The sequence below is a fragment of the Heteronotia binoei genome, chromosome 5 (assembly GCF_032191835.1).
Source record: "Heteronotia binoei isolate CCM8104 ecotype False Entrance Well chromosome 5, APGP_CSIRO_Hbin_v1, whole genome shotgun sequence".
In the NCBI taxonomy this organism is placed as follows: Eukaryota; Metazoa; Chordata; class Lepidosauria; order Squamata; family Gekkonidae; genus Heteronotia; species Heteronotia binoei.
Window position 1 is genome coordinate 6,682,018 of NC_083227.1, and position 27,113 is coordinate 6,709,130.

Genomic DNA, 27,113 nt, shown 5'->3' on the forward strand with positions numbered 1-27,113 from the left:
GCACTAGAAGCCTTCCCACTGTTGCTGTCCCCCACACCAGCACCAAGAATACAGTCAGAGCATCACTTGCAGGGAAGGAAGGAAAGAAAGAAAGAAGAGGGGACAAAGAAAAAAAAAAAGGCTTACCATCAGATGACCCCAGCCAGCAACAATTCTGCCCAGGGGTCATTTGGTAAAAAAGATAGCTACTGGCATGCCCACTCCCCACCCCTCCCAGCTGAAAAAAAACATCCTCCCCTTCTGTGCTGCCCAGTTCTCATGAGGAATCTCCCCAAAAGAACATACTGCAAGGCACATGAAAGCTCATACCTTGAAGAACACTTCAAGTGCCAGTGGACTCCAGCTTTTCTCCCAAACACAGGGAGGCGGGAGAAGGAAGGAGAGGCAGCCCAGCTCCTCTGTGCACAACACAGACGGGAGATGGAAGGAAGCAAAACAGAGCTCAGGCTTTGCAGCCTGTGTCAGTCTTCAAGGCTAGCTTTTCCCTGCACAACACAGAGATGGGGGAAGGAAGGCGGGGGCTAGGCTAGCTTTGCTGGGGGCGGGGCTAGCTTTGGCTTTTCTTGTGATCCGGTATTGAATCTTCTATGGCCCAGTACCAGATTGCAGCCCTGCAAATGGGAAACGCTGTTTTAGAGGATTCCAAGAGCATATTTCCTTCCCAAAATTAGCAGGTTCAGAATGAGTAACCTTTACTATTATGTCAAGGCAACAGACCACAAATAACCATACAAGATTCCTGATTCCCTTCTGTGCAACATTTGGTTTGGTACAATCATACAGGCCAGTAGGTAAGGAGGGAGGGAGGCCTTAATCTGGAGGCTCAGAAGCTCCTTCTGGGCAAGAGTTCAGCTGAAGTTCTTCATGGGTGGGGGAGGTATCCTTAAATACCAGATATTCTTGGGGGAAGGTGGAGGGGTGGCTAAGATCAGTCCAGCTGGATGAAGCCAAAGGGCCATCAGTCCTTTCCTCCTGCAGTCCCATAAATGCCTTTGAATCTTACCAGCCTTCCCAAGTTCTAACAAGATCTCTCTCTTTATTCCAGCAGAGGATGATCAGAGGAATGAGGAGGGTGAGAAACTTCATCAGGAAATGCCGGATAAAGTTAAAAATGAAGACTTGAAAGAAAATGTCAGGAATCAAAGCAGAAAGAAGAGAAAGAAAGGCGACTGTATGGTTGAGAAAGGTGATGGAAGACAGTGTAACATACATTTTCCAAAGCACAGAAAAATGAAAGCAAGTCAATCCATTCAGTGCAAAAACTATTTCAGAAATAGATCACAGCCCCTTCTGCACCAAAGAATAAAGAGAGAGGAGAAACTTTCTGAATATTCATACACCACATATATAGTCAGTCTCAGTGGTTATCTTCAACAGCATCAGAGAATCCACAGAGGGGAGAAGCATTTTGAATGCTCAGAGTGTGGAAAGAGATTTAGTCAGAGTGGCACTCTTCGAAAGCATCAGAGAACCCACAGAGGGGAGAAGCCTTTTGAATGCTCAGAGTGTGGAAAGAGATTCAGTCAGAGTGGTAATCTTCAAAGGCATCAGAGAACCCACACAGGGGAGAAGCCTTTTGAATGCTCAGTGTGTGGAAAGAGATTCAGAGGGAGTGGTAATCATCAAAGGCATCAGAGTAGCCACACAGGGGAGAAGCCTTTTGAATGCTCAGAGTGTGGAAAGAGATTCAGTCAGAGTGGCACTCTTCAACAGCATCAGACAACCCACACAGGGGAGAAACCTTTTGAATGCTCAGAGTGTGGAAAGAGATTTAGTCAGAGTGGCACTCTTCGAAAGCATCAGAGAACCCACACAGGGGAGAAGCCTTTTGAATGCTCAGAGTGTGGAAAGAGATTCAGTCAGAGTGGCCATCTTCAAAGGCATCAGAGGACCCACACAGGGGAGAAGCCTTTTAAATGCTCAGAGTGTGGAAAGAGATTCAGTCAGAGTGGCGATCTTCAAAGGCATCAGAGAAGCCACACAGGGGAGATGCCTTTTGAATGCTCAGAGTGTGGAAAGAGATTCAGTCGCAGTGCCGATCTTCAAAGGCATCAGAGGACCCACACAGGGGAGAAACCTTTTGAATGCTCAGTGTGTGGAAAGAGATTCAGTGAGAATGGCCATCTTCAAAGGCATCAGAGGACGCACACAGGGGAGAAGCCTTTTGATTGTTCAGAGTGTGGAAAGAGATTCAGTCAGAGTGGCGATCTTCAAAGGCATCAGAGGACCCACACAGGGGAGAAGCCTTTTGAATGCTCAGAGTGTGGAAAAATATTTAGTCAGAGTGGCAGCCTTCAAACGCATCAGAGAACCCACACAGGGGGAAAGCGTTTTGGATGCTCAGAGTGTGGAAAGAGATTTAGTAGGTGTAGCAGTCTTCAGTATCATCAGAGAACCCACACAGGGCAGAAGCCATTTGAATGCTCGGAGAATGCTTATTAAATTTGCAGATGATATGAAATTGGGAGGGGTTGCAAGCACAGAAGAAGACAGACACAGGATACAGGATGACCCTGACAGGCTGGAAAACTGGGCTAAAATCAATAAAATGAATTTTAACAGGGATAAATGTAAAGTTCTGCATATAGGTAGGAAAAATTGAATGCATAGTTATAGGATGGGGGAGACTTGTCTTAGCAGTAGTCTGTGCGAAAAGGCGTTATTAGACCCCCCCCCAAAAAAAAAAATCTATATAATCCTCTATGCCTGTGGCCATCATTATATCTTTTGGCAGCAGATCACTGTGTGGAGAATTATTTCCTCTTGCCCATCTCGAAAATAATGCTGCCAGCTTCCTTGGATGCTTCCGAGATCTAGTAATTTGAGAGAGGGGCGAAAGTTCTCCTTGTCAACTCTCTCCATCCTGTGCAACCTTTAGATCATAAAACCCCTACTGTGGTGGCAAATCTGAGGCTTTTCATTGGTTGGATGGGCTACACAGGATTGGCTCACACTCTGTCTCTGGCATGCCACTGGCTGATTCTGCTCTCTCCCCTTTCCTTCTACATGTGCAGCCAGGGGCAGTGCCAGGCAATTTGGTGCCCTAGGTGAGGCTACCTACTCGCACTCCCCCACCACCAATTAAGGGGGAAAAAACACGTTCCAGATATTTCTGCAGTGCTGTAGGATGCCTGAGAGCTGGAGTATATTTGTAGGTCTCTTTCTTCCCCTGTGCAGAATTAAGAGTCTGATTACAGCTGTGTCCTATTATCCCGTTCATTCAACTGTGACTTTGATAGGTTTAAACTTCACATACTTCTAAAAAGCATGCTACGGATGCTTTAGAGCAGGCGTGTCAAACATGTGGCCCGGGGGCTGAATCAGGCCCCCGGAGGGCTCCTTTCAGGCCCCCGAGCAACTGGCTGTCATCTGCTTCCGTCTCCCTCTCTCTTGCTTCCTTCTGCATCACAGCTTGCTTTGCCAGTCTTGCTCAGTCACATAGGAGCTACAGAGCAAAGTCTTTATGTTCTCCATTGGCTGAGGAGCCTCCCTTGGGCAGGAAGAGGGGAGGGTAAGATTCCTTTGCCAGGCTCTCTCAATTGCACAGCAGAGCTACTGAGCCAAGCCTCTCTTCCTTCTGTTGGCTGAGGCTCCTCCCCCTCCTGGTCCCCTGCGGAAGGAAGGAAAGAGCCAGAGCTTCCTTTGCCCAGTTCCCTTGATCCCACGGGCGAGATACAAAGAAAGCCCCTTTAAGACCAATGCGTGCTAATGTTTTAAGCATGTTTTATTTTTAGGGGTTTTTTTTAAAAAAAAACCCTTTTATTGTGTTTGATGTGTCCTTCAAAAAGTTTATGTCTCTGCCACCCAATCTTAAATAGGTACACACACGGCCCGGCCAGACATGGCTCAGCCCAACAAGGTCTCATTTATGTCAGATCCTGCCCTCATAACGAATGAGTTTTGACACCCTTGCCGTAGAATGATTGCATATTTGGCTTTCTATCTGCTTCTACCCTTTCTGTCAAGCCAGACAGAAAGCTTTGCTGGGACCCATCCCTCGTCTGCACAGCAGGTGTGACACAAAAGACGCCGCATGCAGGAGACCTCGATTGGGGAAAAGACGGGTCAGCTTTGGTGCACGAAACCAAACATCTTTACAGCTGGCAGCTTTAAAATTCTGCCAAAAGCTCTGAACAGAAGATGGCAAACGGATTGCTCTATTTAATATGAAAACGTGACTATAAAATCCATTGCAGCCGTTTCTCAAAGAGAGTTTCTTTTAAAAGCAACTTACCTGACGACCCTTAATTGAACATGGGGCAATGGGTGCAAAATCAAGGGAAGCCCAGCCTGGCTTGTGGGGGAGGGAGGGCCTGTTTCACTCCCCTTTTGCTGGTGCCAGTTTGCTTTTGGACCACTCCGGTTCCGCCCCTGGCAGGGCCTGGGCTGGAAACCTGGAGGGAAGAAGGTCTGGAAAAGACAGAGAGGTGCCCAGGGGGGAGGACTATGGGGGGGGGGTTGCAATGGGATCTGTGCCTCCATTGGGACAGGATTGCCAACCTCCAGGGAGGGCCTGGAGATCTTCTGGAGCAAAAGTGCTGATCTTAGCCTCCGGCCCCCCTTCGTGGGGAAGGGTGACTGCAGACGAGGGACTCGGTGGCATCAAAGCCCCCTCCCCCTCTCCGTCTCCAGGCATTCCCCAACCTGAAGCTGGCAACCACAGCAAAGGGAGGAGTTCTTCAGAAGGGCCCTGAGAAGATGGTGGAAGGGTTGGGGGACAAAATACTTCAGGTTTGCCAACTGCCTGGTGGAAGGGCTGAGTTTGAACTTGACTCTCCTTAGGCCAAGGCTTCCCTCTTGGACTGGTCTACCTTGCAGGGTGGGCGGGTGCGTAGTGGAGAGGAGGAGGAAGGGCCGTGAGTGGAGCTCCTGAAAGATGGGTGGAGTGGAAATGGCTGACTCTGAGTTGGGGAATTTCAGAGGAGGGCAGGGTCCTCCAAGAGGTATTCTGCCCTAGAGACACGGTAGCTCTCCAAATGTTTTTTGCCTACAATTCCCATCAGCCCCAGCTATTGGCCATGCTGGCTGGGGCTGATGGGAGTTGTAGGCAAAAAAAATCTGGAGAGCTACCATTGGCCACCCCTGCTGTAGGGGGAAGATTATAATCTGGAGAGATCTCCAGGCCCCACCGGGAGGTTGCCCAGCCTGGCAGAGACCCTGCGGGAGGAGAACCCCCCTTCCTCCGACCTGGGGTCCCTTGGCAGGGATAATGGGGGGGGGGGACCGTCACCTGCAGCCCCCTGGCTATCCCCCACCAGCTGCGCATCAATCGAATTCTGCATTTCCCTGGACATGCAAGAAAGGGCCAGGAGATCCAAAGAGGTTTTCTCTTGGGGTGGGGAGGGGGGGGTGCAAAAGAAACACTACACGGCCTGTTTAAAAAAGAGCCTGATCTCATCATCACTAGCCCCTCCCTCCCCTTTCATCCTCCCATTGAGTTTTACGGTCCTTATTCTAGGAGCGGGGTGGGATTAGGCTGAAGCTCCTCCAGGACTCCTTTCTCCTTCCCCTGCAGCACTGGAAGGGTTAAGACCGCCGAGCTGCTTGCTAGAGAGGCGGTGCAAGGAAGGGGGGAGGCAGGAGAGGAAGGGGGCTCTTCCTGGGGGAGGGGTTTCCTTTTGCAGAATGAAGGAGGACTGGGGAGGAGCTGCATGGAGCAGAAGGAGGGAAAAGCCTTGCAAAACATCCGGATCCTGGGAAAGTTTACTTGGAAGTAAGTCAGGGAGGAGATAAGGAGGGAGAATAAGCTTTTAGTTCTTGGGGGGGAGGGAGGCGGGGATCATGCCAAGCCAGGGCTGTCCTAGGTTGCCCACCTCCCTTTTCTCCCGGGGAACTGATCTCTGTCCCTTGGAGGTGGGTTCTAATTCTGGGAGAACTTCAGGCCCCACGTGGAGGTCACCAACCAGGAGATCCACGGAAACAGCTAAAGCCACCATAATCAACTACTGTGACTACGCAACTAGCAAATTTTGCAACAGATCCAAATATTATTTCTTTTGTTCAATATCCAATAGATCAGTCCAGACCCCTTGCATGCATAGATCTGCGCACAGTTCACAGTATAGGGTGCCCTAAATGTCTCTTGAAGGGCAAGCGTCTTCTCAGCCTCTCACAACAGCAGGCAAAAAGTGCTTGTGCTGATCCTGTGTCTCTTGAATCAAGGGCTTGCAGAAAGACCGCTCAGTTTCACATGTCCATCTCAGTGCAAAGGGGGAGCCTTGTGAGGACGGCCTGGATCCATTTCTCAGGGATTTCTTTGGAATTGTAGTAAACTTGGTTGCTTATTTATTCAGGGTAGTTGATTATTTTGGCTTCAGCCACCTAACTCTGTTGGGCACCAGTTTTGATCAGCTGTGTAAGCAGAGTTTGTTGGGGAGCAGCGATAATCAGTGGTTTTCAGTGTAAGAAAAGTTAAATCCAACATGGCTTCTCTTATGTTCTGTCTGGGGCAGTGATGCTCTGTAATCTTGGTGCTTGGGGGGGGGGGGGGCACAGTGGAAGGGCGTCTAGTGTCCTGGCCCCACTGGTGGACCTCCTGATGGCACCTGGGGTTTTTGGCCACTGTGTGACACAGAGCGTTGGACTGGATGGGCCTTTGGCCTGATCCAGCGTGGCTTCTGTTATGTTCTTATGTCTGGGGCAGTGATGCTCTGTAATCTTGGTGCTTGGGGGGGGCACAGTGGGAGGGCTTCTAGTGTCCTGGCCCCACTGGTGGACCTCCTGATGGCACCTGGGTTTTTTGGCCTCTGTGTGACACAGAGTGTTGGGCTGGATGGCCACTGGCCTGATCCAACATGGCTTCTCTTATGTTCTTAAATCTATGAAACTGACATTCTCTTGCTGGTCATTTTCATTCCACAAATCAAGAAGGGAAGCAGGCCTTTTGGGGAGTGGGGTGAGCTAAGACAGGGGTGTGGGTTGGGGAAAAGGAAGTCCAGCCTGCACTGGAATTGGCTGCAGCCCCCTCCTAAGCTCCTGGTGTGGCCCAGTGTAGAGCTGGGGCTGTCCCTAGCAGAAGAGAGGAACATTTTAGATACCTCTGTTGCCAAGCGACAGAGAGCCTAGCAACAGCACTGGTGCTCCTCGAAACACCACCAACACCCACCAACCACAGCATTAGGCTGCTCCCTGACAGGCAAAGAGGGGTGGAGCATACCAATGTGGCCACACCCCCAATGCACAAGGAACAAATGGCACACAAAAATCCATCACTGTGAGGATCATGACATGAAAACACAACAGGGAGATCCACAGATGTGGGGTTGAGTCTCCACCAGCGTCAGTGTTTTGCAGAGTGGGCACACAGGGGAGGGAACACGCCTGCTCCAAACACAACACCCCTGTCCCATCCCTCCACAGCTCACTTGGCAGAGGCAGCCGTAACATGAGGCCACATTCTTCCTCCTGCACTGGGGTTAGGGTGGGCGGAAGGACATCTTTTGCCAGGCGAGAGAGGCACAGACCCCCAGGCAGCACAACAGGGAGAAGCACCAAGGCACAGTCCCAGGAGGGGAGGGTTCAGATCTTCTTAAGGGGGATGCCGACAAGAATATAAAGCCTGCCTTGGGTGGGGGGGTCAGGAGGCCCAGAAAGGAATCCCAGATGGGATCACATGTGCTGAATCATTCATGCTGATTGGCTGGTCACATGGCAGGTATTTTGGCTGACTCCCCCCCCCCCCAACTTCCATCTCCAGCAGGGCACCACTGAGATTATTAGTAGCCATGCAAAGGTGTCCAAGGTCTTGGCGTAGGCTTCATTCCAAGTAGTCTGGACTCTGGAAAATAGTCCTTCTTTCAGGGTGGGCTGGAATATGGGGCCGGGAGAAAACTGATAATTACCTTGATGGACTTGTGGTATATTCCTTGCTTCTTTTGGGGAGTGGAGGTTGTATTTACAGTATATATGCATCCATGAGTCTGAATGTTTCTGTGTGTGTTTATATGTATCTTCCTTCTGACACCCTCCTGTCTGTCTCTCTCTGTCCCGTTAGGGAGAAGCCGCTCTTCAGAGCCGAGTGAATAAAGGCAACTTTTAAAAGACAGAGGCGGGCCAAGAGAAATGGAAGGAGATGGAAGAGCAGGACCCAGAAGGACCTGGAACTCACAAGACAAGAAAGAGCCTCCATCCCATCCAACCTGGAAGTGGTGCTGAATTCTGGGAATCAGCTGTGCCAGAGGTCCTGGCTAAGGACACCATGACCTCAGATGTGCTTTACCAACACTTCCGGCAGTTCCGCTACCATGAGGCCGATGGGCCCCGAGAGCTTTGCAGCCAGTTCCATGGACTCTGCAACCAATGGCTGAAGCCAGAGAGGCACACCAAGAAGCAGATCCTGGACCTGGTGATCCTGGAGCAGTTCCTGACTCTCCTGCCCCAGGAAATGCAGGGCTGGGTCAGAGGATGTGGGCCGGAGACCAGTTCCCAGGCGGTGGCCCTGGCCGAAGGTTTCCTCCTGAGTCAGGCAGAGGAGAAGAGGCAGGCAGAACAGGTGAGGGGATTCCATCCACGTGTGCCTAATAAAGCAACAATATCTGACCTTATCTTAAAGTTTCCTTGCCAGATAATTGCTCAGAGCCTCTTCTGCTAGAGAATTTCTGACCCCTGCAGATAACTCACCAAATCTGCTGACAGAAGGCTGCAGAGTGTGGGAGTGGGGCAGAATCCACTCCTTAGTTTCTTTTCCATTCCATTTCTTACCCTCCCCCTTGCTGCTGTTTCAGATGCAGGGACCACCTTTGGAAATGGAAGCTGCAATCCCTGAGGCAGAAGGGGCTTCATTGGAGCAGGGGCAGAGGGTGCAGGCGGTGGAGCGTGCCCAAGATGCCCTCTCCTGTGGTAAGGACTTCTTGTGCCTGGGGAGCCTGTGAATGTGATGGGTAGAGAGGTCAGGTCGGGGGGAAATGCAGATTTCTATAGTCAACACAGAGTTAATTGGTGGCACTCAATATCCACACACTGTGATGTCTCTAAAAGATCAGACAAACTCCTGGAGGACCATTTATCCCATAACTAAAAATTCATCTCTCACCTTCCTTCCCTAATAGATCTCAGATTCCCTGGGGAGGGGAAGGCAGGAAAAACCTCGAAAGCGACCCTCCACCTTCTGGGGGAGCAGAGCTCTGAAACCAGTCCCTGGGGCCAATAAGAATGGGAAAATGTTGCTTCAGTGTTCGTGCTTGAAGGGTCATCTGGGCGGCTGCTGCAGGCAGCAAGGTTTGGAGTAGGGATGGCAGGCTCTGGCCCAGCATTTGCAGGTGCTTTGGGGAGGATCTTGGGGTGGGACTTGGGACAGGTGTGATGTCATGTTGAAGTTGTGTCAGGCTGAAAACCTAGTTTAATTTAAATTTAATTTGCGATTTATACCCCGCCCTATCCTGCAAGGCGGGCTCAGGGCGGCTTACAACATCAAAAGGTTACAGTAACAATAACTAAAACATATCCCATTCAGCACACCCCAGAGACTCTCTGAAAGCTCATTCCTATGACCCTCCAGTCCCCAGAATTGTTCTAGTCATGTCTGGTCCAACAGGATGGTGCTATCTCATGCTATTGCATTTCCACTCCTCATTTCCCTCCTTGTAGAGCAAATACAACTCTGACGGAAGTCTGAAATACATTGGTAGTATTTATAATTCCTAAGGCTCATCGGTCCCTGGTGTTTCTCTTCTGCCTCTCTCAGAACGTAGCAAAAAGTATTTTAAAAACGAGTTGAGTGTACATAGCAGAAGGTTACACAACCCTGAGAATAGTGTGTGTGTGAACCAGGAAACAAACAAGCCAACACCCTCCCTCCCTCCTTGTCTCAGGAACTGGCAGTGAAGAGATGCTGTTGAGCCGTTGTCTTTTCCAAGGTGTGGGAACAGTCGCTGCACCTCCAATCCAGGTAGGAGAGATGAGCAGGGGGGGCACAGCCTGGGTCCCTCCTCTTTCAGGGGAGCTTTGGCTCCATTTCTAAAAGGGGTCCATGAAAGAGATCCTTTGAATCTTGTTGCATTTACCCATCCCAAGCATTATTTTCTGTACCTTCCCAGACGACTCCCTTCCAGTGTGAGATCTCTGAAGAGGAGGGAATCTTCTTTTTCTTCCAGTGTCCCTTTTCCTTGGAGGAGGTGTCCGTCTCTTTCACGGAGGCAGAGTGGGCCCTGCTGGATCCGGGACAAAGAGCTCTGTATAGGGAAGTCACGCTGGAGAACTATGGGAACGTGGCCTCTCTGGGTAAGGATCTTTCAAGAGTACCAAAGGTGCAACTTACTGCCACTGGGAGGAGGAATGAATCCAAATATTGAATGTATCATTTTGAGGCCTTTCCCACCACTTGGGGAGGGGCTGGAGCTCCCTGGCAGAGCATCTCCTTTGCATGCAGAAGGTCCCAGGTTCAACCCCCAGCATCTCCCATGAAAAGGATCAGGTCGGAGGTGAAATGAAAGACTCTGCCTGAGACCCTGGAGAGCCAATGCTGGACTGAGTAGATTATACTGACTCCAAGGGACCGGGGATCTGATTCAGTGTAAGGAAACTTCACATGTTCACAGAATCATAGAATTGGACTGACCTCTTGGGTCATCTAGTCCAACCCCCTGCAAAATGCCGGGGATTCAAGACTACCTTTGTTGCATGCAAACCTTGGCTAAAGTTGCTTCCTGACTCCAAAGTGGCAGTCGCATTTCCTTGGGTATGTAAGAAAGAGCAACAAGAACTAAGCAATGATGCAACCTTTCCCTTTCACTCTCATTTCTTGCTATTTAGTTGAATAACATTTAAGTTAGATGTTAAAATGATATTTAATTATGATAATTGTTACGTTACGTTGTTTACGCAGTTTTATAATTTTTATTGATTTTAACTACAACGAGAAAAGGCACAAGCGTAGATACATTAAAGAGGGGACGGGGTGGATACAAAGTGGGAAGAACAGAAACAAAAGAGAAATGCAAATATGTCAGTGACAATTCTACCTCCAAGTGAAATACCCAGTTCTTTCTACCTACAAGTATGAGGTTGTCCCCATATATTTTACCATACTAAACGATTTCTTAAAATACAAGTCTGAACAATTCTTCTTCAGCACATGTAGGTATAAAAGAGTCAGAGCCGTCTCAACACAGAACTGGCTGGCTAAGCTTAACCATATCGAAAGCACAGACTAACTTGTTAGTTTAACAATAGGGTCATTAAAATAAGCATATGAAACAAATATCTTTATCCTTCTAACTAACTTAATTCAAACGGAAAGAAACAGGGGGGAAAAACCGATTTAAAATGTCATAGAACATAGGGAGAAAAATAAAAATAAGCTAAAGATAATACATAGTAGTTTGTCTCACTATAGACCGTTTCTCCAAACAAACATACTAAGAGCAGATCTACCAGATTACTTAATAATTGATCTGTCTGCCTTCTTAACAATTGATCCAAATTAACTATCTATTTATATAACATTTTTGCCAAACTTTTCAATCCTTAAAATCTCACTTGATCTTTTAAAATCACATATCAGTTCTTATTAAAAATTCCATATCTAATTACCCACAGAGGGAACAACCGTTCAAAGACCCTTCTTCCTGAAAGATTTCCACGTCTGCATTTTTTTGCTGCTTAACTCAACCGTATTAAAAATACAGACTAGCTTATTAGTTTAACAATATCGTCATTGAAATGAGCCTAAAAACCCCCAAATATTTTCATCTGTTAAGAGCAAATCTGCCAAATTGCAAGATGATTATGTTGTCTACCTTCTTAAAAGTTAATCCAAGTTAATTATTTATTTACATAAAGTTCTTTTCAAAACTTTTCAATCCTTTAGCTCTTTTATCCATATTCCTCTAGATGAAACAGCTTAATATAACCCAAAAATCTCACTTAGCCTTTTAAGATTGCTTATCAGTTCTTACTGAGAGTTCCATATCCGACTACCCACCGAGAGAGAGACAATTCAAAGAACCTTCTTCCTGAAAAATTTCCACATCTTGATTTTTTGGCTGAGTTGCACCTTCTCTCTCCTTAATGCAGTCATCCCTATCGGTAAAAGTAGGAAGGATTCCACGCCATTTGTTCCTCTCGAAAAAACTTCAATCAGTCTTGATTTCCGGTCTTTCTTTTTAACTGCGGCATAAGGTTCCATTTTGGTTTTCTTTTGTTCGTTTCCCAGCGGATCACTCTCCCTTTCTAATTCCACAGATGTCACCAGGATCTCTTTAACACTCTGCTCATGTAGATTTGAGATTTCGCTAGCTTTCAGCATAAAAACTCCCATTGTTTTTTAATCAACTCTGTTAATGAACGAAAATCCTGCTTCAGAGAAATTATGCTACGTAATATGTCTTTTTTAGAAAACATTTCGCTTTTACAATGCCATTTTTCCTCTGTCAACAAACTCAGTCTATTAATCCAAGTTGAAAAGTAGCTCAGTCTGCCTCTCCAAATCTCCTCCTGCTGTGATGTTGGATGTTACCATTTCAGTTGCAATCAGACGACAAAGACAGATCTCTCTAGAATATATCTCATTTTTGTTCAGACCATATTGCAGCCAGATAATAGTCTCTTTAACACATATCCAATTATAATCCGGGTCGATTTAGTATCTGTATTCATTCTAATTCAGATTGTTGCCAACGCTCAAAGTTGTTCTTTTAACTTTTCGAAGTCTCATTCACGGGGAAAGGGGGGGTGGAATCCACTTTTCTCCCTTCCATTGAACTGACCTGTTTGTTGTTATGTAAAACGACCCATTAGCCAGTGGTATTGAAAGCACACTTACTTGCCAAGTGGAATTGCCATGCTTGAGATAGGAAAATGATACATCAGGAGCTTATTGAGAGGAAAGAAAGCAAGCCGTCAGGCATTCACCTCTTTCTTCTGTGTTAGCTATCATAGCGGTGGAGCTTCGGGGAATACAAGAAAGACAGGAACACCCGCCGCTGAGCCCCTGGCTTCTTGCAAAAGTCCCATGCCGAAAGAAAACCCCTTCAGGGTCTCCTTGAGGGTGCCACAGATGTAGCACCAACCGCCTGATTCAGAGGGGCCGCTGGAGAGACGATCCGTGGACCCCTGTTGAGCTCAAGGCGACATAACCCGGAAAAAAATATGCTAAGTTGTTTAATAACATTAATAATTGTTAATGTTTGTTTTGTGTGATAAAGTTGGTTTATTAAAATTGTTGGTAAAGCATTTGGAGATAATTTGTGAGGGGGGCCCCAAGATTTTGAATGCCTACGGGCCTCCACAGGGTTTAATCCGGATCTGCCCACGAGTTGCACCAAACCTCTTAATAATCACTGTAAGACTTGGGGGGAACTAAGATTCTTTGCTTCACAGATCCATTCCACATATCCTGGTTCAGATTCTGGGCTTTGATCTGGACTGCAGTGCTGACTTTCCAGAAGAATCTTTAGTCTTTTATTTCTTTCTTTCCTCATAAGACTGATTACTTTCACTCTCTCTCCCTCGCTCTGTCTGCAAAAGAAGCCAGAAGTATAAGAGAGTCTATGGTGGAGAAAGAGAACAGCCTTGCATTTGAAGAAAGGTTCCAGAGTTCTTCTAGAGCAGGGTTTCCCAAACTTCTTTTCCTCGTGGCCCAGTTATTTTTACACTTCTCCCTAATGGCCCACTAAAATTCAGGGATGGAGCCAGTAGACTTTAGGGGTGGAGCTGGGAGATAGGAATTATGTCATTTCCTGTGGTGTCACTTCCAGGTCAAGGGCCAAGTGATGTCACTTCCGGGGCACACTGAACCAAAACTCGATCCCTTCCTGTGATGTCACTTCCAGGGCACTCCCCCAAACCTGCCTCTTCTTCTGAAGTTAACTTCGTTTTTAGAAAAATCTCTCTGAAACTCATGCTGAGCCAAAATGGGGGTGGAAAGTGGGCGGTCTGCAACTATTTCATACATTCCCTGAGTCCTCTCTTTCCACCTCCACACCTGCATGCACCTATCTGTTTGTGTGTTCTTCTCCAGCTTGCAAGCACTCCTAATGCCGTGTTCAATTGCCTGCACCTCCTACACACCCCTTCCTCAACAGCACTGGCCAGTGTATGCAGTTTGGAGTGCTGTTTCTATTGCCAACAGGAATGCCAGAACTGTGTACCACCCACACTGGGCCCTGGCAGCTGCTCTACCTCAAAATATGCTGACACATTTAGTAGGCCCTTCCTTCAGCTGCTACGACTGGAACCCAGCCTCAAGCTATAACCAAGCTTGCTTGGTTTGAAGAAAATCTTTTGACAACTATTTTTCATACATTTCCTTGTCTGAAACACCAGGACATTGCTGTGAAAGGTAGCAGAGAATTGTACTGCAATTAATGAATTAATTTCAAGTTATATGAAGTTCATCCAAGCTTTTCTGCAGTTATCCCAAAAAGGATATTTATGAGGGACTTGAAGCTTTTTACTGGCTGTGTTTCCCATGCTTTTAAAAGCAACCTGTTGTGCAGATATTTAGCCAGTGAACTACTTTCATCCTTTTTAATATCTACAGGAGGAGTTTAATTTTGGTGTCCTACAGCTGATAAAAGCAGGACCAGTAAAATGGTGCCATCACTTCCAGTGCTGTTGAGATATGCAGCAGTAATCTCCAATAATCTCTTTCTGCCCCACACCTCTCATTCTCACTCACTCACACAGAAATCTCATAGAAAGGCCAGCTGGCTACAATTGGGGGTGCCAGCGTTCCACTGGCAGCGCTCCAGTGTCTGCAACAACAGTATGATGAACAGAAAAGTTTCATCCAGTAAAAATGGAAGGAAAGAAAGAAAGAGAAAGGGAAAGAATGAAATGGAAGGAAAGGAAAGGAAAGACATGGAAAGAAAGAACATAAGAAAAGCCATGTTGGGTCAGGTCGGTGGACCATCCAGTCCAAAATTCTCTCAATGCCCCAAAAGCACCAGAATGTCCACCAGTGGGACAAGGGCACTAGAAGCCTTCCCACTGTTGCTCTCCCCCACACCAGCACCAAGAATACAGTCAGAGCATCACTTGCAGGGAAGGAAGGAAGGAAGGAAGGAAGGAAGGAAGGAAGGAAGGAAGGAAGGAAGGAAGGAGAGAGAGAGAAAGAGAAAGAAAGAAAGAAAGAAAGAAAGAAAGAAAGAAAGAAAGAAAGAAAGAAAGAAAGAAAGAAAGAAAGAAAGAAAGAAAGAAAGAAAGCCTTACCATCAGATGACCCCAGCCAGCAACAATACTGCCTAGGGGTCTTTTGGTAAAAAAGATAGCTACTGGCATGCCCACTCCCCGCCCCTCCCAGCTGAAAAAAAACATCCTCTCCTTCTGTGCCGCACCGGTCTCGTGAGGAAATCTCCCCAAAAGAACATACTGCGAGGCACACGAAAGCTCATACCTTGAAGAACACTTCAAGTGCCAGTGGACTCCAGATTTTCTCCCAAACACAGGGAGGAGGGAGAAGGAAGGAGAGGCAGCCCAGCTCCTCTGTGCACAACACAGACGGAAGATGGAAGGAAGCAAAACAGAGCTCAGGCTTTGCAGCCTGTGTCAGTCTTCAAGGCTAGCTTTTCTCTGCACAACACAGAGATGGGGAAAGGAAGGCGGGGGCTAGGCTAGCTTTGCTGGGGGCGGGGCTAGCTTTGGCTTTTCTTGTGATCCGGTATTGAATCTTCTGTGGCCCAGTACTGGATTGCAACCCTGCAAATAGGAAACGCTATTTTAGAGGACCCCAAGAGCATATTTCCTTCCCAAAATGAGCAGGTTCAGAGTGAGTAACCTTTACTATTATGTCAAGGCATCAGACCACAAATAACCATACAAGATTCCTGATTCCCTTCTGTGCAACATTTGGTTTGGTACAATCATACAGGCCAGTAGGTAAGGAGGGAGGGAGGCCTTAATCTGGAGGCTCAGAAGCTTCTTCTGAGCAAGAGTTCAGCTGAAGTTCTTCATGGGTGGGGGAGGTATCCTTAAATACCAGATATTCTTGGGGAAAGGTGGAGGGGTGGCTAAGATCAGTCCAGCTGGATGAAGCCAAAGGGCCATCAGTTCTTTCCTCCTGTAGTTCTATAGACGCCTTTGGATCTTACCAGCCTTCCCAAGTGCTAACAAGATCTCTCTCTTTATTCCAGCAGAGGATGATCAGAGGAATGTGGAGGGTGAGAAACTTCATCAGGAAATGCCGGATAAAGTTAAAAATGAAGACTTGAAAGAAAATGTCAGGAATCAAAGCAGAAAGAAGAGAAAAAAAGGCGACTGTATGGTTGAGAAATGTGATGGCAGACAGTGTAACATACATTTTCCAAAGCACAGAAAAATGAAAGCAAGTCAATCCATTCAGTGCAGAAAGTATTTCAGAAATAGATCACAGCCCCTTCTGCACCAAAGAATAAAGAGAGAGGAGAAACCTTCTGCATATTCATACACCACACATATATTCAGTCTCAGTGGTCATCTTCAACAGCATCAGAGAATCCACAGAAGGGAGAAGCATTTTGAATGCTCACAGTGTGGAAAGAGATTTAGTCAGAGTGGTAATCTTCAAAGGCATCAGAGAAGCCACACAGGGGAGAAGCCTTTTGAATGCTCACAGTGTGGAAAGAGATTTAGTCAGAGTGGTAATCTTCAAACGCATCAGAGGACCCACACAGGGGAGAAGCCTTTTGAATGCTCAGTGTGTGGAAAGACATTCAGTGCGAATGGCCATCTTCAAAGGCATCAGAGGACCCACACAGGGGAGAAGCCTTTTGAATGCTCAGAGTGTGGAAAAAGATTTAGTCAGAGTGGCAGCCTTCAAACGCATCAGAGAAGCCACACAGGGGAGAAGCCTTTTGAATGCTCAGAGTGTGGAAAAAGATTTAGTCAGAGTGGCAGCCTTCAAACGCATCAGAGAAGCCACACAGGGGAGAAGCCTTTTGAATGCTCAGTGTGTGGAAAGACATTCAGTGAGAATGGCCATCTTCAAAGGCATCAGAGGACCCACACAGGGGAGAAAGCTTTTGAATGCTCAGTGTGTGGAAAGAGATTCAGTGAGAATGGCCATCTTCAAAGGCATCAGAGGACCCACACAGGGGAGAAGCCTTTTGAATGCTCAGAGTGTGGAAAAAGATTTAGTCAGAGTGGCAGCCTTCAAACGCATCAGAGAACACATACAGGGGAGAAACCTTTTGAATGCTCAGTGTGTGGAAAGAGATTCAATCGGAGCGGCAGCCTTCAAACGCATCAGAGAACCCACACAGGGGGAAAGCGTTTTGGATGCTCAGAGGGTGGAAAGAGATTTAGTAGGTGTAGCAGTCTTCAGTATCATCAAAGAACCCACACAGGGGAGAAGCCATTTGAATGCTCGGAGAATGCTTATTAAATTTGCAGATGATATGAAATTGGGAGGGGTTGCAAACACAGAAGAAGACAGACACAGGATACAGGATGACCCTGACAGGCTGGAAAACTGGGCTAAAATCAATAATATGAATTTTAACAGGGATAAATGTAAAGTTCTGCATATAGGTAGGAAAAATTCAATGCATAGTTATAGGATGGGGGAGACTTGTCTTAGCAGTAGTCTGTGCGAAAAGGCGTTATTAGACCCCCCCCCCAAAAAAAAATCTATATAATCCTTTATGCCTGTGGCCATCATTATATCTTTTGGCAGCAGATCACTGTGTGGAGAATTATTTCCTCTTGCCCATCTCGAAAATAATGCTGCCAGCTTCCTTGGATGCTTCCGAGATCTAGTAATTTGAGAGAGGGGCGAAAGTTCTCCTTGTCAACTCTCTCCATCCTCTGCAACCTTTAGATCATAAAACCCCTACTGTGGTGGCAAATCTGAGGCTTTTCATTGGTTGGATGGGCTACACAGGATTGGCTCACACTCTGTCTCTGGCATGCCACTGGCTGATTCTGCTCTCTCCCCTTTCCTTCTACATGTGCAGCCAGGGGCAGTGCCAGGCGATTTGGTGCCCTAGGTGAGGCTACCTACTCGCACTCCCCCACCACCAATTAAGGAGGAAAAAACACGTTCCAGATATTTCTGCAGTGCTGTAGGATGCCTGAGAGCTGGAGTATATTTGTAGGTCTCTTTCTTCCCCTGTGCAGAATTAAGAGTCTGATTACAGCTGTGTCCTATTATCCCGTTCATTCAACTGTGACTTTGATAGGTTTAAACTTCACATACTTCTAAAAAGCATGCTAAGGATGCTTTAGAGCAGGGGTGTCAAACATGTGGCCCGGGGGCTGAATCAGGCCCCCAGAGGGCTCCTTTCAGGCCCCCGAGCAACTGGCTGTCATCTGCTTCCGTCTCCCTCTCTCTTGCTTCCTTCTGCATCACAGCTTGCTTTGCCAGTCTTGCTCAGTCACATAGGAGCTACAGAGCAAAGTCTTTATGTTCTCCATTGGCTGAGGAGCCTCCCTTGGGCAGGAAGAGGGGAGGGTAAGATTCCTTTGCCAGGCTCTCTCAATTGCACAGCAGAGCTACTGAGCCAAGCCTCTCTTCCTTCTGTTGGCTGAGGCTCCTCCCCCTCCTGGTCCCCTGGGGAAGGAAGGAAAGAGCCAGAGCTTCCTTTGCCCAGTTCCCTTGATCCCACGGGCGAGATTCAAAGAAAGCCCCTTTAAGACCAATGCGTGCTAATGTTTTAAGCATGTTTTATTTTTAGGGTTTTTTTGTTTTTGTTTTTTTTAAACCCCTTTTATTGTGTTTGTCTGTGTCCTTCAAAAAGTTTATGTCTCTGCCACCCAATCTTAAATAGGTACACACACGGCCCGGCCAGACATGGCTCAGCCCAACAAGGTCTCATTTATGTCAGATCCTGCCCTCATAACGAATGAGTTTTGACACCCTTGCCGTAGAATGATTGCATATTTGGCTTTCTATCTGCTTCTACCCTTTCTGTCAAGCCAGACAGAAAGCTTTGCTGGGACCCATCCCTCGTCTGCACAGCAGGTGTGACCCAAAAGATGCCGCATGCAGGAGACCTCGATTGGGGAAAAGACGGGTCAGCTTTGGTGCACGAAACCAAACATCTTTACAGCTGGCAGCTTTAAAATTCTGCCAAAAGCTCTGAACAGAAGATGGCAAACGGATTGCTCTATTTAATATGAAAACGTGACTATAAAATCCATTGCAGCCGTTTCTCAAAGAGAGTTTCTTTTAAAAGCAACTTACCTGACGACCCTTAATTGAACATGGGGCAATGGGTGCAAAATCAAGGGAAGCCCAGCCTGCCTTGTGGGGGAGGGAGGGCCTGTTTCACTCCCCTTTTGCAGGTGCCAGTTTGCTTTTGGGCCACTCCGGTTCCGCCCCTGGCAGGGCCTGGGCTGGAAACCTGGAGGGAAGAAGGTCTGGAAAAGACAGAGAGGTGCCCAGGGGGGAGGACTATGGGGGGGGGGGTTGCAATGGGATCTGTGCCTCCATTGGGACAGGATTGCCAACCTCCAGGGAGGGCCTGGAGATCTTCTGGAGCAAAAGTGCTGATCTTAGCCTCCCGCCCCCCTTCGTGGGGAAGGGTGACTGCAGACGAGGGACTCGGTGGCATCAAAGCCCCCTCTCCGTCTCCAGGCATTCCCCAACCTGAAGCTGGCAACCACAGCAAAGGGAGGAGTTCTTCAGAAGGGCCCTGAGAAGATGGTGGAAGGGTTGGGGGAGAAAATACTTCAGGTTTGCCAACTGCCTGGTGGAAGGGCTGAGTTTGAACTTGACTCTCCTTAGGCCAAGGCTTCCCTCTTGGACTGGTCTACCTTGCAGGGTGGGCGGGTGCATAGTGGAGAGGAGGAGGAAGGGCCGTGAGTGGAGCTCCTGAAAGATGGGCAGAGTGGAAATGGTTGACTCTGAGTTGGGGAATTTCAGAGGAGGGCAGGGTCCTCCAAGAGGTATTCTGCCCTAGAGACACGGTAGCTCTCCAAATGTTTTTTTGCCTACAATTCCCATCAGCCCCAGCTATTGGCCATGCTGGCTGGGGCTGATGGGAGTTGTAGGCAAAAAAAATCTGGAGAGCTACCATTGGCCACCCCTGCTGTAGGGGGAAGATTATAATCTGGAGAGATCTCCAGGCCCCACCGGGAGGTTGCCCAGTCTGGCAGAGACCCTGCGGGAGGAGAACCCCCCTTCCTCCACCCTGGGGTCCCTTGGCAGGGATAATGGGGGGGGGGACCGTCACCTGTAGCCCCCTGGCTATCCCCCACCAGCTGTGCATCAATCGAATTCAGCATTTCCCTGGACATGCAAGAAAGGGCCAGGAGATCCAAAGAGGTTTTCTCTTGGGGTGGGGAGGGGGGGGACAAAAGAAACACTACACGGCCTGTTTAAAAAAGAGCCTGATCTCATCATCACTAGCCCCTCCCTCCCCTTTCATCCTCCCATTGAGTTTTACGGTCCTTATTCTAGGAGGGGGGTGGGATTAGGCTGAAGTTCCTCCAGGACTCCTTTCTCCTTCCCCTGCAGCACTGGAAGGGTTAAGCCCGCCGAGCTGCTTGCTAGAGAGGCAGTGGAAGGAGGAGGGGAGGCAGGAGAGGAAGGGGGCTCTTCCTGGGGGAGGGGTTTCCTTTTGCAGCCTGAAGGAGGACTGGGGGGGGGGGAGCGGCGTGGAGCAGAAGGAGGGAAAAGCCTTGGTCATTTTCATTCCGCAAATCAAGAAGGGAAGCAGGCCTTTTGGGGAGTGGGGTGAGCTAAGACAGGGGTGTGGGTTGGGGGAAAGGAAGTCCAGCCTGCACTGGAATTGGCTGCAGCCCCCTCCTAAGCTCCTGGTGTGGCCCAGTGTAGAGCTGGGGCTGTCCCTAGCAGAAGAGAGGAACATTTTAGATACCTCTGTTGCCAAGCGACAGAGAGCCTAGCAACAGCACTGGTGCTCCTAGAAACACCACCAACACCCACCAACCACAGCATTAGGCTGCTCGCTGACAGGCAAAGAGGGGTGGAGCATACCAATGTGGCCACACCCCCAATGTACAAGGAACAAATGGCACACAAAAATCCATCACTGTGAGGATCATGACATGAAAACACACCAGGGAGATCCACAGATGTGGGTTTGAGTCCCCGCCTGCATTCGTGTTTTGCTGAATGGGCACACAGGGAGGGAACACGCCTGCTCCAAACACAACACCCCTGTCCCATCCCTCCACAGCTCACTCGGCAGAGGCAGCCGTAACATGAGGCCACATTCTTCCTCCTGCACTGGGGTTAGGGTGGGCGGAAGGACATCTTTTGCCAGGCGAGAGAGGCACAGACCCCCAGGCAGCACAACAGGGAGAAGCGCCCAGGCCCAGGAGGGCAGGGTTCAGATCTTGTTAAGGGAGATGCCGACAAGAATATAAAGCCTGCCTTGGGTGGGGGGGTCAGGAGGCCCAGAAAGGAATCCCAGATGGGATCACATGTGCTGAATCATTCATGCTGATTGGCTGGTCACATGGCAGGTATTTTGGCTGACTCTCCCCGCAACTTCCATCTCCAGCAGGGCACCACTGAGATTATTAGTAGCCATGCAAAGGTGTCCAAGGTCTTGGCGTAGACTTCATTCCAAGTAGTCTGGACTCTGGAAAATGGTCCTTCTTTCAGGGTGGGCTGGAATATGGGGCCGGGAGAAAACTGATAATTACCTTGATGGACTTGTGGTGTATTCCTTGCTTCTTTTGGGGAGTGGAGGTTGTATTTACAGTATATATGCATACATGAGTCTGAATGTTTCTGTGTGTGTTTATACGTTTCCTCCCTCTGACACACTCCTGTCTGTCTCTCTCTGTCCCGTTAGGGAGAAGCCGCTCTTCAGAGCCGAGTGAATAAAGGCAACTTTTAAAAGACAGAGGCGGGCCAAGAGAAATGGAAGGAGATGGAAGTGCAGGACCCAGAAGGACCTGGAACTCACAAGACAAGAAAGAGCCTCCATCCCATCCAACTTGGAAGTGGTGCTGAATTCTGGGAATCATCTGTGCCAGAGATCTTGGCTAAGGACACCATGACCTCAGATGTGCTATACCAACACTTCTGGCAGTTCCGCTACCATGAGGCAGATGGGCCCCGAAAGGTTTGCAGCCAGCTCCATGGACTTTGCAACCAGTGGCTGAAGCTGGAGAGGCACACCAAGAAGCAGATCCTGGACCTGGTGATCCTGGAGCAGTTCCTGACTCTCCTGCCCCAGGAAATGCAGGGCTGGGTCAGAGGATGTGGGCCGGAGACCAGTTCCCAGGCGGTGGCCCTGGCCGAAGGTTTCCTCCTGAGCCAGGCAGAGGAGAAGAGGCAGGCAGGACAGGTGAGGGGATTCCCTCCAGGTGTGTGTAATTCAAGCAGCAATATCTCACCTTATCTTAAAGATTCCTTGCCAGATAATTGTGTAGAGCCTCTTCTGCTAGAAAATTTCTGACCCCTGCAGATAACTCATCAGATCTGCTGAGAGGAGGGTGTAGAACCTGGGAGTGGAGCAGGATCCATTCCTTGGTCTCTTTTCCATCCCATCTCTTACCCCTCTCCCTGGCTGCTGTTTCAGATGCAGGGACCACCTTTGGAAATGGAAGCCGCAATCCCTGAGGCAGAAGGAGCTTCATTGGAGCAGGGGCAGAGGGTGCAGGCGGTGGAGCGTGCCCAAGATGCCCTCTCCTGTGGTAAGGACTCCTTGTGCCTGGGGAGCCTGTGAATGTGATGGGTAGAGAGGTCAGGTCAGGAGGGGAAATGCAGATTTCTATAGTCAACACAGAGTTAAATGGTGGCACTCAATATCCACACACTGTGATGTCTCTAAAAGATCAGACAAACTCCTGGAGGACCATTTATCCCATAACTAAAAATTCATCTTCCACCTTCCTTCCCTAAAAGATCTCAGATTCCCTGGGGAGGGGAAGGCAGGAAAAACCTCGAAAGTGACCCTCCACCTTCTGGGGGAGCAGAGCTCTGAAAACCAGTCCCTGGGGCCAATAAGAATGGGAAAATGTTGCTTCAGTGTTCGTGCTTGAAGGATCATCTGGGCGGCTGCTGCAGGCAGCAAGGTTTGGAGTAGGGATGGCAGGCTCTGGCCCAGCATTTGCAGGTGCTTTGGGGAGGATCTTGGGGTGGGACTTGGGACAGGTGTGATGTCATGTTGAAGTTGTGTCAGGCTGAAAACCTAGTTTAATTTAAATTTAATTTGCGATTTATACCCCGCCCTATCCTGCAAGGCAGGCTCAGGGCGGCTTACAACATCAAAAAGTTACAGTAACAATAACTAAAACATATCCCATTCAGCACACCCCAGAGACTCTCTGAAAGCTCATTCCTATGACCCTCCAGTCCCCAGAATTGTTCTAGTCATGTCTGGTCCAACAGGATGGTGCTATCTCATGCTATTGCATTTCCACTCCTCATTTCCCTCCTTGTAGAGCAAATACAACTCTGATGGAAGTCTGAAATACATTGGTAGTATTTATAATTCCTAAGGCTCATCGGTCCCTGGTGTTTCTCTTCTGCCTCTCTCAGAACGTAGCAAAAAGTATTTTAAAAACGAGTTGCGTATAGATAGCAGAACGTTTCACAACCCTGAGGATAGTGTGTGTGTGAACCAGGAAACAAACAAGCCAACACCCTCCCTCCCTCCTTGTCTCAGGAACTGGCAGTGAAGAGATGCTGTTGAGCCGTTGTCTTTTCCAAGGTGTGGGAACAGTCGCTGCACCTCCAATCCAGGTAGGTGAGATGAGCAGGGGGGGCACAGCCTGGGTCCCTCCTCCTTTCTCAGGGGAGTTTTTGCTCCTTCAGTTTCACCAAGGGGTCCGTGAGAGAGATCCTTTGAATCTTGTTGCATTTACCCATCCCAAGCATTATTTTCTGTACCTTCCCAGACGACTCCCTTCCAGTGTGAGATCTCTGAAGAGGAGGGAATCTTCTTTTTCTTCCAGTGTCCCTTTTCCTTGGAGGAGGTGTCCGTCTCTTTCACGGAGGCAGAGTGGGCCCTGCTGGATCCGGGACAAAGAGCTCTGTATAGGGAAGTCACGCTGGAGAACTATGGGAACGTGGCCTCTCTGGGTAAGGATCTTTCAAGAGTACCAAAGGTGCAACTTACTGCCACTAGGAGGAGGAATGAATCCAAATATTGAATGCATCATTTTGAGGCCTTTCCCACCACTTGGGGAGGGGCTGGAGCTCCCTGGCAGAGCATCTCCTTTGCATGCAGAAGGTCCCAGGTTCAATCCCCAGCATCTCCCATGAAAAGGATCAGGTAGGAGGTGAAATGAAAGACTCTGCCTGAGACCCTGGAGAGCCAATGCTGGACTGAGCAGATGATACTGACTCCAAGGGACCGGGGATCTGATTCAGTGTAAGGAAACTTCACATGTTCACAGAATCATAGAATTGGACTGACCTCTTGGGTCATCTAGTCCAACCCCCTGCAAAATGCCGGGGATTCAAGACTACCTTTGTTGCATGCCCAGAGGGTGACAAAATATCCCTCCACAAACCTTGGCTAAAGTTGCTTCCTGACTCCAAAGTGGCAGTCGCATTTCCTTGGGTATGTAAGAAAGAGCAACAAGAACTAAGCAATGATGCAACCTTTCCTTTTCACTCTCATTTCTTGCTATTTAGTTGAATAACATTTAAGTTAGAGGTTAAAATTATATTTAATAATGATAATGGTTAAGTTACGTTGTTTACGCAGTTTTATAATTTTTATTGATTTTAACTACAACGAGAAAAGGCACAAGCGTAGATACATTAAAGAGGGGAAGGGGTGGCTACAAAGTGGGAAGAACAGAAACAAAAGAGAAATGCAAATATGTCAGTGACAATTCTACCTCCAAGTGAAATACCCAGTTCTTTCTACCTGCAAGTATGAGGTTCTCCCCATATATTTTACCATCTTTATCTTTCATTATAGATTTTTTACTAAACTATTACTTAAAATGCAAGTCTAAACAATTCTTCTTCAGCACATGTAAGTATAAAAGAGTCAGAGCCGTCTCATCACAGAACTGGCTGGCTAAGCTTAACCATATCGAAAGCACAGACTAACTTGTTAGTTTAACAATAGGGTCATTAAAAAAAGCATATGAAACAAATATCTTTATCCTTCTAACTAACTTAATTCAAACGGAAAGAAAGAGGGGAAAAACCCGATTTAAAATGTCATAGAACATAGGGAGAAAAATAAAAATAAGCTAAAGATAAGACATAATAGTTTGTCTCACTATAGACGGTTTCTCCAAACAAACATACTAAGAGCAGATCTACCAGATTACTAAATAATTGATCTGTCTGCCTTCTTAACAATTGATCCAAATTAACTATCTATTTATATAACATTTTTGCCAAACTTTTAAATCCTTAAAATCTCACTTGATCTTTTAAAATCACATATCAGTTCTTATTAAAAATTCCATATCTAAATACCCAAAGAGGGAGCAACCGTTCAAAGACCTCCTTCCTGAAAGATTTCCACGTCTTGATTTTTTGCTGCTTAACTCAACAATATTAAAAATACAGACTAGCTTATTAGTTTAACAATATCGTCCTTGAAATGAGCCTTAAAAAAGCAAATATTTTCATCTGTTAAGAGCAAATCTGCCAAATTGCAGGATGATTATGTTGTCTACCTTCCTAAAAGTTAATCCAAGTTAATTATTTATTTACATAAAGTTCTTTTCAAAAGTTTTCAATCCTTTAGCTCTTTTATCCATATTCCTCTAGATGAAACAGCTTAATATAACCCAAAAATCTCACTTAGCCTTTTAAGATTGCATATCAGTTCTTACTGAGAGTTCCATATTCGACTACCCAGAGAGAGAGAGGCAATTCAAAGACCCTTCTTCCTGAAAAATTTCCACATCTTGATTTTTTGGCTGAGGTGCACCTTCTCTCTCCTTAATGCAGTCATCCCTATCGGTAAAAGTAGGAAGGATTCCACGCCATTTGTTCCTCTCGAAAAAACTTCAATCAGTCTTGATTTCCGGTCTTTCTTTTTAACTGCGGCATAAGGTTCCATTTTGGTTTTCTTTTGTTCGATCCCAGCGAATCACTCTCCCTTTCTAATTCCACAGATGTCACCAGGATCTCTTTAACACTTTGCTCATGTAGATTTGAGATTTCACTAGCTTTCAGCATAAAAGCTCCCATTTTTTTTAATCAACTCTGTTAATGAATCAAGATCCTGCTTCAGAGAAATTATGCTATGTAATATGTCTTTTTTAGAAAACATTTCACTTTTACAATGCCATTTTTCCTCTTTCAACAAACTCAAGTCTATTAATCCAAGTTGAAAAGTAGCTCAGTCTGCCTCTCCAAATCTTCTCCTGCTGTGATTTTGGATGTTGCCATTTCAGTTGCAATCAGACGACAAAGACAGATCTCTCTAGAATATATCTCATTTTTGTTCAGACCATATTGCAGCCAGATAATAGTCTCTTTAACACATATCCAATTATAATCCGGGTCGATTTAGGTATCTGTATTCATTCTAATTCAGATTGTTGCCAACGCTCAAAGTTGTTCTTTTAACTTTTCGAAGTCTCATTCACCGGGAAAGTAGGGGTGGAATCCACTTTTTCCCCTTCTTTTGAACTGACCCGTTTGTTGTTATTTAAAACGACCCATTAGCCAGTGGTATTGAAAGCACACTTACTTGCCAAGTAGAATCGCCATGCTTGAGATAGGAAAGTGATACATCAGGAGCTTATTGAGAGAAAAGAAAGCAAGCCATCAGGCATTCACCTCTTTCTTCTGTGTTAGCTATCATGGCGGTGGAGCTTCGGGGCATACAAGAAAGACAGGAACAGCCACCGCTGAGCCTCTGGCTTCTTGCAAAAGTCCCATGCCAAAAGAAAACCCCTTCAGGGTCTCTTGGCGGGTGCCACATATGTGGCACCAACCGCCTGATTCAGAGGGGCCGCTGGAGAGACGATCCGTGGACCCCTGTTGAGCTCAAGGCGACATAACCCGGAAAAAAATATGCTAAGTTGTTTAATAACATTAATAATTGTTAATTTTGTTTTGTGTGATAAAGTTCGTTTATTAAAATTGTTCGTAAAGCATTTGGAGATAATTTGTGAGGGGGGCCCCAAGATTTTGAATGCCTACGGGCCTCCACAGGGTTTAATCCGGCTCTGCCCACGAGTTGCACCAGACCTCTTAATAATCACTGTAAGCCTTGGGGGGAACTAAAATTCTTTGCTTCACAGATCCATTCCACATATACTGGTTCAGTTTTTGACCTTTTATCTGGACTGTG

The 27,113-nt window shown here is 47.3% G+C and overlaps 5 protein-coding genes across 5 annotated transcripts in view; 4 read left to right on the forward strand and 1 right to left on the reverse strand.

Moving 5' to 3' along the window:
- Positions 1 to 27,113, reverse strand: part of LOC132572129 (zinc finger protein OZF-like) — a 1,123,325-nt gene that overhangs the window by 134,234 nt on the left and 961,978 nt on the right. The window lies entirely within an intron of this gene.
- The window catches only part of LOC132570915 (paternally-expressed gene 3 protein-like), a 234,642-nt gene that overhangs the window by 84,783 nt on the left and 122,746 nt on the right, over positions 1 to 27,113 (forward strand). The window lies entirely within an intron of this gene.
- On the forward strand, positions 1,402 to 2,409 carry LOC132572147 (zinc finger protein 436-like; the record flags this gene model as incomplete). Its single annotated transcript, XM_060238950.1, has 1 exon — positions 1,402 to 2,409. A coding segment is annotated over one exon (1,008 nt), but the record flags the coding sequence as incomplete, so codon positions are not given.
- LOC132572117 (zinc finger protein 436-like) lies at positions 5,627 to 17,589 on the forward strand. Its single transcript, XM_060238919.1, has 6 exons — positions 5,627 to 5,713; positions 7,994 to 8,491; positions 8,724 to 8,838; positions 9,810 to 9,886; positions 10,092 to 10,218; positions 16,071 to 17,589. Exons 2-6 carry the CDS (start codon positions 8,072 to 8,074, stop codon positions 17,297 to 17,299), a joined length of 1,968 nt encoding a protein of 655 aa, XP_060094902.1. The 5' UTR covers positions 5,627 to 5,713; positions 7,994 to 8,071; the 3' UTR covers positions 17,300 to 17,589.
- On the forward strand, positions 21,852 to 26,913 carry LOC132572134 (zinc finger protein with KRAB and SCAN domains 5-like). The gene is made up of 5 exons (XM_060238939.1): positions 21,852 to 22,178; positions 22,419 to 22,527; positions 23,502 to 23,578; positions 23,791 to 23,917; positions 26,615 to 26,913. Exons 1-5 carry the CDS (start codon positions 21,885 to 21,887, stop codon positions 26,818 to 26,820), a joined length of 813 nt encoding a protein of 270 aa, XP_060094922.1. The 5' UTR covers positions 21,852 to 21,884; the 3' UTR covers positions 26,821 to 26,913.

Bases quoted from the DNA above. Each gene is read 5' to 3' on its own strand.
- LOC132572134 (XM_060238939.1), top strand. From the start codon at position 21,885: ATGACCTCAGATGTGCTATACCAACACTTCTGGCAGTTCCGCTACCAT. The intron at 23,579-23,790 runs GTAGGTGAGATG...TTTTTCTTCCAG, and splicing joins TCGCTGCACCTCCAATCCAG to TGTCCCTTTTCCTTGGAGGA. The intron at 23,918-26,614 runs GTAAGGATCTTT...CTTCTGTGTTAG, and splicing joins TGGGAACGTGGCCTCTCTGG to CTATCATGGCGGTGGAGCTT.
- LOC132572117 (XM_060238919.1), top strand. From the start codon at position 8,072: ATGGAAGAGCAGGACCCAGAAGGACCTGGAACTCACAAGACAAGAAAG. The intron at 8,492-8,723 runs GTGAGGGGATTC...CTGCTGTTTCAG, and splicing joins AGAAGAGGCAGGCAGAACAG to ATGCAGGGACCACCTTTGGA. The intron at 8,839-9,809 runs GTAAGGACTTCT...TCCTTGTCTCAG, and splicing joins CCAAGATGCCCTCTCCTGTG to GAACTGGCAGTGAAGAGATG.